The following is a 10,982-nucleotide window of genomic DNA, read 5'->3' as shown; positions in this document are numbered from 1 at the left end:
TATGAAAATAACCTTTAATTAAGTACATCATTCTGATAAATATTTTTTTTAGATATAAAATAATTTGTACATTAAGTTAGTAAGTTAAATATATATATATATTCAATAAATGGTAAATGTTGTATTAACAAAACAGTGTTCAATAGAAGTTATTGATGATCAGCCCAAGTGACATGTCTTGGTTGAAAGTCAGAGTTTAAAGTCACGCGATCGTTAATGGATTTCTGATTTGAACGTCGAAAAAATGACCAACAACCCATTACAATCATTGTCTGCATAGTGAGTAGAACTATAACGATTGCTAATCCAGTCGGCCAAGTGATGCACCATTCATTGTTACGAATCACTGTATAAAAAAAATTAGAGCTTTAAAACAGTACATTTAATTTATTCAATACCAGTTAAAAGTAATTAGATACTAAAACCTAATAAATATATTGAATATCATTTGAAGTCCGAAATATTTAAAATACTATAATATAAATAATAAAAAAATGTGAAAAGTTCAAAATACTAAAATATTGGAAATTTTATTACTGACTTTACTATAGCCAGATGCTAAAATCATACATATATATGACTATAAAAAAAAGTTATTAGAACTACTGAATACACTAGAATCATTCGTAATATCATATTTATTGCATTTTAAATTTAAAACTGATTTTTTGTCATATATAGTAAAAACTTAATGTATAATTATAAATAAACTTAACAAATACTGCCTTTCCGAGTTATGTATTAAGCGGAATCTAGATTTCTATTAAATTCATATAATGGAGTAAAAATGTTCACTCATGGACTGTTAAACAGAAGAGAGAAAATATGTCCAACGACCGATGATTAAGTTTATGCCCATGTATCGAATTTCTTGAGAAATTTTCTACACATTTCTATTAATATAATTGTTAAAGCGTAAAAATTAAATTAAGAATTAATACATGATAAAAATAATATAATTAGAGTGCTTTAGCTTCATGTTAGCTAAATTAAAATTAAAATTTGAATCAAACCTGGAATTTCTAATCTTCTTGATGACCTTTCATTATTATTATTATTACTACTGCTAAGTTGACTTTGACTAGCTATAATTTCTTCTTGTTCTTCGAGGGACCGTACTACAATTGCTAGCTGTAATGGAACTTCCTTTGTATTGGTTTTTGTTGGGGGTACATCGCGTTTTCTTCGACCATAAGACACTTGTCCGTTTCCGCAATCACTCTGTACAAAAAAGTAAAAAAAAAATATTAAGAAATTTGAAAGTGAAATATAAGTTCAGTGTAGAATATTGACTAATTGTACTTACTAGTTTACACGCCTGGTCACAAAACATCATCATGAGACTAAACCGAAGTACAGGTGACGAGGGAAAGCGGAATGCTCTGAATCGGGCAACCATTGAGTTCGGTGGTGATAATCTCAAAACTGGGAATGTTGATGGTTCTGGAGGACATCCTCTCCAGTCTAAAAGCAATAAGGAGTCGAGACCATCTCCAGAACTAGCAACTAAGTGACCCGCTCTCAAATGCGTTGCATCTAAAATAGTTTAATTGTGAAAACATTACCTAGTATATAATATAAAGTTCATAGCTCTCAGTTTCTCACTGTAAGGTTGGTTTACGTCAATCCGAAGTTCTAGTTCATCGCCAAGTTTTACTTCCGATACCTGTTTTATGTTTCGTCCCACTTCCAAAATTCGCATCTTGGCCACTTGATTTGCCGAACCAACTAAGCCATTTGGGTCATATCCACCATCGTTATATATTGTGTTGTGAATGCTAAAGTAAATATTCACTTAAAGTTTAAAAATTTACAACGCATTGGTCTATCGATTGTTTTTAAATCTCATCATAACTACATACCTTGGTTCTGCAACACCGAACGTGGCATCCAATGTGATGTTTTGTGGCTTAGATCCTAAGAATGAATTTTTAGGACTAGAACCAACAGCACATGACACTTTTGTAACTCTATCGCCAACAGTTTGTATTATTGGATGGTGTTGAACTACGACAACTGCCGTGGCTAATTTTCTGTTGGTGTTAGCTGATTTAGCCACCACTACGTCACAATAGTTGCGTTGCATATGATTTTCTACGATTGGTAGAGTTATTGTGGTGATATCAGTATGACGACCATTAACACCACATTCTTCTGGTCTTCCTAATACAAATATTCGACCTTTGAAACCTGGGGATCTCAATGACACCAGCATAGAGTCATCGCTACACGAAACGCTTACTGAAATTCAATTTTTGTACACAAGTATTATAATAAATTTATTTGCTTTGAAAAATTAAAAACACTACAGGCAGTAAATAGTTTAATGCCACGACTGTTATTCTTAGACAAATGGAAAAATTGAAAACAGTTATATATTTAAATTGTATATTAATGTAATATTATAAGGATTGTCAACGCTCATAACTTAAGCCAATAGAAAAAATTAATTTCGAGCATAAAAGTTAATGTCTTACAGTCAATGCAAGTAATTCTTTCCATATAAGTGGAACAAAGTGATGGAATTAATGGACCAGCTGTGCTTGTATCATCTCCGTGTAGAAGACAAAGAGTTCCTCCAAACCCATCTGTAGGACATTTAAAAGTATAGCCTCTACAACTAAAATATTGTTCAGTTTCACATCTTTCTTTGCACTACATAACACAATATATTAAACGACCATTAGCCATTTTTATTGATGAACCTATATAATTTAAAAACTTCTCACTTGTTCAATATTAATGTTTTCTACTTGTAAATCCACTTGTTGTAATGTTCTATCGTAAACAGGTTCATGCCAGCATGAATTTATTTGATTTGCAACTAGAAATATAAATATAATGAAATATAATAACCATTAAATGTTTCAAATTATATTTTAAAACCTGGTAACGTAGTAGCACATTCGTTTTCCAAGTACTCCACTTGATTCTGACTTGGATTGAATGCTGTAGGTTTACTTCTGCGAGTTTCAGAATTTAAGGAACACATCTTAGTTTTTCGATAGTAATTGGCCGATTTACAATTGTTTTGGTCAATACATAATTGGGCACATCGCCATTTATCGCCGATATTAGGTAAGACGGAAAATTGATAGCCAGTGATTTCATAGTCCATAGAGACCTCAATCGGCCATGCTCTTCGACTACAAGATTCTGGAACTAAGATAAACGTTTTGTACTTGTTAATATTGACGTGCAGTATAGCTTTATAAAGTCTAGATGAAGATACGGACCTCGAAGACAAGCTTTTCTAAAGAAGTTCACATTGGGTGTATCGACTATATTATCAGTGGAGCTTCCCATATTAGGAACACGATAACATGACGTTGATGTGTAGTCAATTACAAAGCCAACACAATCTACCGATTTTCTACATCTATAATTAAAAAGCATTTGCTTATTGTAAAATAAATAAAAAAGAAAAAAAAATCGTATAACCTGTTGTAACATTCAGCTGTAATTGCAACTCCAGGAGTACTAGCATATAATAAAATTGGCTGTACTACAGATCTTGGAGCCGCATTACCATATTTAACGTAAGTTACAGGGACGCCATCAGGACAATCTTGGCCTAAAATATGTAGAATAAATGTTCATTTAATATCATTAAAGCAACACTATCAAACGATTATAATTATTTATTAGAATAAATTATTGTTGTATTTGTTCAGTAAGATTTTTTTATTTAAATCTAGAAATTAAATTAGAGTAATATGATTTGAGTAAATTTAAATTTAAAACTGTTTTCAAAAGAAGTCTAAGTAGTATAATTAATGCATTTTCGATATAAATATAATATATTTTGATAATTTATTAATTTGTTAGGTGACTTTGAATCTAAAAGATTGTGGTAGTCATATACACATTTATATTTTAATATAAAAGTTACATTTGTCAATCAAAGCGATAAAAACACAGAATTTTAGATATTAAATTAATACAAAAAAAAAAATATTAGCTAAAATGATAGAAATGGATGTAGTCAATGTTATACGAACATTTTTTTTTCAAAAACGCATATTATATAAAATTAAAAAGCGTTAAATAATTTCGTACTAAAGTTTTTAAAGAAATAATACTTATAATAATACCTTAATATTTCGTTTACTTTTGGTTAATATCCGTGATATACGTATTAGGTATATTATTATGTATACTACTAAGGTTAATAGAGTAATTTATTAATTATAGTACTTTATTTTTGAAGATAAAAATAATTTCTGCATAAGAATTAAATCAGTCCAAACAGAATTATAAAGTTTGACGCTGGAACTCAAAAAGTATTTATAAATATACTTGACATTTTCTTAAAATTTGTATTTCTTAAATTATTTTTTTATAAAATTATATGTTAAAACTGCAAGGTTAATATTTATCTACTTTATAATTTTCATAATAGATTCAAGGTTTACTGAAACGAAAACAACATCAATAGCTAGATAATTTCCTCATCATATCCCCAATGAGTATGTTACTGTGTATTTAGGTATCGCTAGATAAAAAATAATAATCATGCATTACCAACGAAAATGATCCGCGTTGATCTTGATCGTAGATTAAAATATATATTATTTAAATTATTACATTTTAGTTTTTATTATTTATTTATTAACTTTATAAAATGACAGATTTTATTACAAGACAAGAAATGGCTGATTCATATGCTTTGTTTTAATATAAAATTAATATTCATATTATACTACGATGAGGTTGCTTAATATTTATGTGACTACGAATTATATGAGTAGTATATATGACATAATCGTAAAATTGTATAAATAATTTCAACAACAATCGAGTTGTACAAACTATTAAATATACCATGAAAATATAATGTATAAAACGTAGGTAGCAATCGAAGCTGAGTACATGGGTGTGATCCAGAAGTTCGTCTGTGTTAAGATAATAGGCACTGTAACACTAATTTAATAACGAGACAACATCAAAAACTTATTATCAATACCAAAACTGCCAAGACATGTAAATTTAAAAAAAGTTTAGCTTGAAGAATAATATTACATTACTTTTTTTAAAGTAAAATTTTTACAATTAATTAAATTCCATTTTGTTGAAGTTGAAAAAAATACTGAAAGTAAATCGAATGCATGTATGACTTAACAATGTATTTTTTTAGCGTATGGTATACCTAAATACTTTGGAGGTCATCCTAATTGAGTATTATTTTCACGTTGTATATTGTATAATATAGGTGGTTTCAAGTCAAAACAATGAGTCTATGTATTATAAAATACCGTGTGTCATGATCAATTATATTTTATAAATGATAAGCTCCCGCTGATCGTGGCTCTTTATATTCAGATTGGAAATTAAACGAATTGATTCTTTAATGATTTGTTTGTACAGCATATTAATTATGTACGAGTATTTGTATAGTTGTTGTTTATAGTTTCAATAGTAAGTGCATTTATTTTGCTAGTATTAATATTTTATTAATATTTATGCAATTAATGGAATAGGTAATCGAATCGTATTTATATATTAAGATTTTAGATTAAGCTCTAAGAATATAGTATAAAATATTAGTTATTAATTAGTAATAAGTTTGCTTATGTTCACAGAATCAAAGAAACTTTATGAAATTGTGAGTGAAATAAGTTAAAATTCCTGAGAAACTTTATATTAATAAAGTTTTCGAGTTTTTTCATGTGACATAAATATAAAAATAATGTATTATCAGTAGAATTAATAACTAAAATTAACAGGAAATAAAAAAAAATCTCATATCAAAATTTAAATAAAATAATTTAAAAATCTATGTTCTAGTAAATCTGGTCATTAATAGTAATCGTGATGTTACCTACTAAATTTTATGTTTTACATAAACATAACGTGTGAACACTGAATATGTATTACTTATTACTAGTTATAAGTACAACGACATTTATACATTTACTTAGTACTATTGGTAAAATGCATTCGTGTCAAACTATAATATTTATTCATATACATTTATTTTTTTAAAAATACCTATGTTTAATTTATAACTATTAGAAAAAATGAATGTATACAACACACAGATTACTGAAACATTATCATCTAAATTAGAATTATATATATATATATATATGGTATATTAGTTTATTAAATAAATAATATGAAGTCAAAGATTGTCGTAGTGAGATATATAAAATGTCACATAAATCATGAAAACAAATAGAAAGAGTAAATATTTTTAATGACTTTTTTGAAGTTCATAAAGAAAAAGAAAACATCATGAATTTACATCATTCATAATAATATCATCATGGCTTGATAATAAATGTAGGTATGTGCTGGTAATGACTGTTACTACCTACTATCAAATGGACAATAATTTTGGGCTATCGAACGATTGAGAACACTTAAAATTAACAAAGAACAAACCGCTGACCCAAAAAAAACTCAAAATACGATACGATTGAGAACAATTTATGTGCAACGTTGTCATAGTTCGCTAGATCATTTATTTGGTTTTTGAAAAATTCAGTATACATACAATAAATATTCTTGAAAAAAAGTCATAAACTAATAATTATAATCATATACAAATAAGCGCCTAATAATACGTTATATATAATATGAATAAAAAATTAATATCTCCACGAGAAATCAATATATTTAAACGCAGTTTTTTTCACAATACTTAGTATGGAAATTCTGATTGAATGGCATAAAATTCAAAAATTCAAAAAAAATTTTTTATGCATTTAAGAATTTTTAATTTTTAAGATAGCCATTTTCTTGAGCATATTTTTTAAAACAGTTTAAAAAAAAAAAAAAAAAAAATTAAAATCGAATAAAAATTGACCAAGTTAGAGCAAGTTATGTTTTTGAATAATTATAACAAAAAAATGAATTGTTTCACATTTCAATAATCCAGTGTTTTGGCCACCTAGGTCACCCGACTTAACACCAATGGATTTCTTTTGTATGGGGTTATTTGAAAAATCTTGTGTACCCGTCGTGTTCATTACCTGATCTCCGTGACAAAATTGAATAAAATATTTAAAATATTTTACCTGAGACATTAGAAAATGTTAAAAACGCTTGGGTCCAAAAACTTCAACTCTATGTTACAAATAATGGAGCTCACTTCGAATATTTATAAAAAAAAAATGTAATGTATTATTTTCGTTTTTATGTAATAAAATCATTTTTTTTTCTATTAACAATCAAGTTTAAAAGTATTATATGAATTTTAATTTTAATATTTTCTAAAAGTTCCACTAATAATTTGATATTTACAAATTGCCATAAAAAATCAGCGTTTTAATCGAGATTGATTAAATCAAGCAAATCGTGATTTTTTAGGTAACAACTATTATTATAATTATTCAAAAACATAACTTGCTCTAACTTGGTCAATTTTTATTCAATTTAAATTTTTTTTTTGAACTGTTTTAAAAAATATGCTCAAGAAAATGGCTATCTTAAAAATTGAAAATTTTTTAATGCATAAAAATTTTTTTTTGAATTTTTGAATTTTATGCCATTCAATCAGAATTTCTATACTAAGTATTGTAAAAAAACCGCGTTTAAATAAATTGATTTTCCGTGGAGATATCAAGAGTGATACGGGACTTATGGAATATACTGTATGTATAAAAAAATTGTAAAATATGTGGTACTTATAAAATTATGAAATACACATGTATAAAAATGAAATAATTATAAAAAATTAATATAAAAATTATAAAATATGTAGAACTTATAAAAATATCTAATACGAATAGACGAATAGTTTGTGCGACGACTGCAAAGCCTAACCGTTATTTTCTCGTATATGGTATCTAAGTTACTATTAATATCCAGCTAATCCGTTAAAATTCCGATAAATATCAACAGATTATTGTACTCATATTATCGATCGATTGCATTTGGTAACGTTGAAAAAAAAAAAAACTCAAGCGTTCTCAATCGTGTTACCCAAAATAACGTTCTTAATTGTATTTTACCGTAATTTTGAACGTTTAAATTTTCTAGAGTCACTATTATAAAAGTTATGTTCATTTATAAGATACAAACACGGAAAGAATATTGAAAAAATTTTATTTGTTAATTAATTAATTAATAAATGTTATTTATTTTTATTATCAAGTTAATATTTATAGTTTATAATAGAAAATAATACCTTTTTTATTTTGGTACTTTTGCCTTTTCTTCTATAGTTCTTATAATATACATTTTTAGCTTTAAATCTATTTTAATAATACAATAAATTAGATTTAATCTAATTTACATTAGATTAAAATCTACATATCTTCACACAGCACTTTTATTAGCATAATTATATAATTTTTAAACCATCATAGAGATGTATGAATTCGAAAAAGAAAAAATTGTTTTTACCTAACAATAATATTAAAAATTTCAAAGTTAGTATCGTGAAAAATTGGTGTAGATAGAGAATATGCATGGAAATTATTACTGAAACGTAATTGAAGTCAAGTCGACCGCAATGGAAGTAGACGGTTCTATTTAGGGTTACCATATTTTACTTGGCAAAAACTAAGACAAATTTTTTTTTTCATTTTTTTCCTGTTGACATAACTTTTATTGATTTTTTTATTATACAATTATTACGATACACATTATAATATTTTAAGCTAATCTAACCAACGTTCTTCGAGTGATATATTATACCATTATACCATTCTTCACTTTTATCTTTGAAAAAGTTATCAAGCGTTTTAAATTATTCAAAAAAATTGTTTTCGTCGATACAAATCGAATTAGACGATTTCGTTAGTGAATCATTCAACTTTTTATTTTATCATAACAATATTATTATGTTTTTTTCAATTTGGAGTTTAATAAAATACAAACATAGGTACATTATTAAAGTCTATTGGCTCTCCCTTACATACATCCTATTACATACCAGAACACCATTCTCAAAATGGGTACTCCTCGGCCCAACTGGGACGTATAGCAGTTCTAGTACTATTAGATTTTGTATGGAAGTCTTATGTACTCGAAATTAAACTTAGAAGACTATATTAAAAGACGATTTGGAGACAACCTAATAAACGGGTTGATATATAAAAAAAAAAACATCCTTCTTTGGATCTAAGATTTAACGGCAAACCCTTGCGATATCGTGACGGTGAATGGGTACCAAATATTAGGGGAATTGTTCTCCCGGTCGGGGTTGTGACGTTTTGGTGCAACTCTGGTATATCCTGTGGCTGTAGACGAACGGAACCAGGAGCCGCGCAGCTGCCGTTTCTCCGACCAATTATCCTGGAACTTATCATGCACGTGATTTTCTCCTGCTCCGTCCCCTGCGTTTGGTTTAATCATTGGACTTGGAAAGTCGTAAGATCGGAGACTCGATCTTAGTCGAAGTAATATTAATGTTAAGCCGCGGGTCGAAAAACAGATTAACTAAATAACTTAACTATAACCATGACTAACGATGTGGGTAGACGACCGCAACCTTACGCAAACATGTAATTTTCGGCGGCCCCGAGTCCCTGCTTGAATAGCGTTTCGCAGGTGCCCGTGCGGAACTTTCGGCGAACACTCGTACTTACCGTGGGCCGATCGCCGGAGGACGGCCAACGCGGCCGCGACCAAGTGGAACGCGATCAGCGGCGTCCCGGGGGTTTTCATTGCGGCGCGCGACTGTCCGCGGTGGTCGTCCAGTGGCCGTCAGCGACCGTCACTGGCTTCCGCTGGTGCTGCTGCTGCTGCGATAAAGCGCACGGCGAAATAGCAACGACGGATCGGCGCGTGACCGTGGTGCTCGGCAACAGTAACGACGGCCCGACGTGCGTGGTCGATGTGGACGGTGTTGCGCGCGTGTCGTGGATCGTTTGAGCGTATCACGCGCGCGTCGATCGACGATCGTTCCAAGTTCGAGCCCGCGGTGAGCGCGCGCGCCGGTGATGACAGCGACCGCGTGTCCCCCCACGTACAGTGCCAGTGCGACCTTGCGCGAGGTGGTCGCCGTCGGTTTTGACGTCACCGCCCGATACACCCGATGTGCATTGTTGTCGTTACAGCGTCTAATTGTCGTTCATCACGAGTCGGATAGGATTTTTGTTTTCGCTGTTCCGCAGCGGGTAGGGCCGTCGCCGCGGCTGCAGTAAGCGATCTTGAAAATCATCAATCGACAAACGGCGCCGCGTGAAGCCGACCACCGCGGTCCCCGCTCCTCCGGTCGTTTCCTCGTCGGTGTTGTGCCGATGACGCACGCTCTAGTAGGGTCCGGTACACGCTTTGGTCGCCGGCCTTTCGTCCCGGACGTCCCGAAAAGCGCGTAAACGTCCCGAGAGCCCAGCAAAACCCAACTGACACCGTCGCCGTCGACGTCCGAAGACTTTGCGGTCACGACCGTAGTCCGTCACGTCCGTTCGTTTGGCTTATCGTCCGAATATCCGAGCACGTAGTTACAAAACAGCACCACTCGTTTCCCGAGGTCAGGCGGCTGATTTGTTCTCACACGATTCGCCTCTCGTGGACCGTCAAATATATTATCATTATTATTACCTGGCCTCCGGATTAAATAGTCATTTTATCGTCAACGAATCAGCGCTCATGCCGACGACCGTGCGGAGCAAAAAAGTAGTGCCGGTAATTAATTCGTAAACAAAAATGTTAACACGTCTTATTGAGCGGGGGCGTACACAGGGTAGTCGTTCCCTCCCTATGGATTTTATTTTTCTTCAAATGTTTGTTATTTGTTATTGATATCATTCTGGGAAAATACATAAAAGTACACTGTAAGATCGTGTATAAAAGTTTTCTCCTCCACTATAAAAGGGTCTAAGGACGCCACTGGTCGCGGGAGGAAGCCTGTATTCAAACAATGACAGTATAAACAGTTTTACCATAAATTATGTCCTTCGACGTGTAACTAAATTGGCCTGATTGATATACAACCTGTAGGGGATAAAAATATTACGGACCGAAAATCCAACGTTGTCGTTAAAGATATTAATGGCAGATAAATATTATAATCGACTTGTAGGAGT

At 31.2% G+C, this 10,982-nt stretch overlaps 1 protein-coding gene across 1 annotated transcript; it reads right to left on the bottom strand.

The window, feature by feature from the left end:
- LOC112685958 lies at positions 1–9,922 on the bottom strand. Its single transcript, XM_025558034.1, has 11 exons — positions 9,540–9,922; positions 3,442–3,574; positions 3,237–3,379; positions 2,887–3,162; positions 2,730–2,824; positions 2,478–2,655; positions 1,863–2,241; positions 1,606–1,778; positions 1,307–1,536; positions 1,014–1,221; positions 1–346 (listed from the first exon to the last, which is right to left on the bottom strand). Exons 1-11 carry the CDS (start codon positions 9,616–9,618, stop codon positions 150–152), a joined length of 2,091 nt encoding a protein of 696 aa, XP_025413819.1. The 5' UTR covers positions 9,619–9,922; the 3' UTR covers positions 1–149.
- Positions 9,923–10,982: the final 1,060 nt, after the last annotated feature.

Source organism: Sipha flava, unplaced genomic scaffold (assembly GCF_003268045.1).
Source record: "Sipha flava isolate LNK unplaced genomic scaffold, YSA_version1 107_pilon_pilon, whole genome shotgun sequence".
Classification (NCBI taxonomy): domain Eukaryota; kingdom Metazoa; phylum Arthropoda; class Insecta; order Hemiptera; family Aphididae; genus Sipha; species Sipha flava.
Note: the sequence above shows the minus strand (reverse complement) of the source record. Positions and strands in the feature narration are given on the sequence as shown.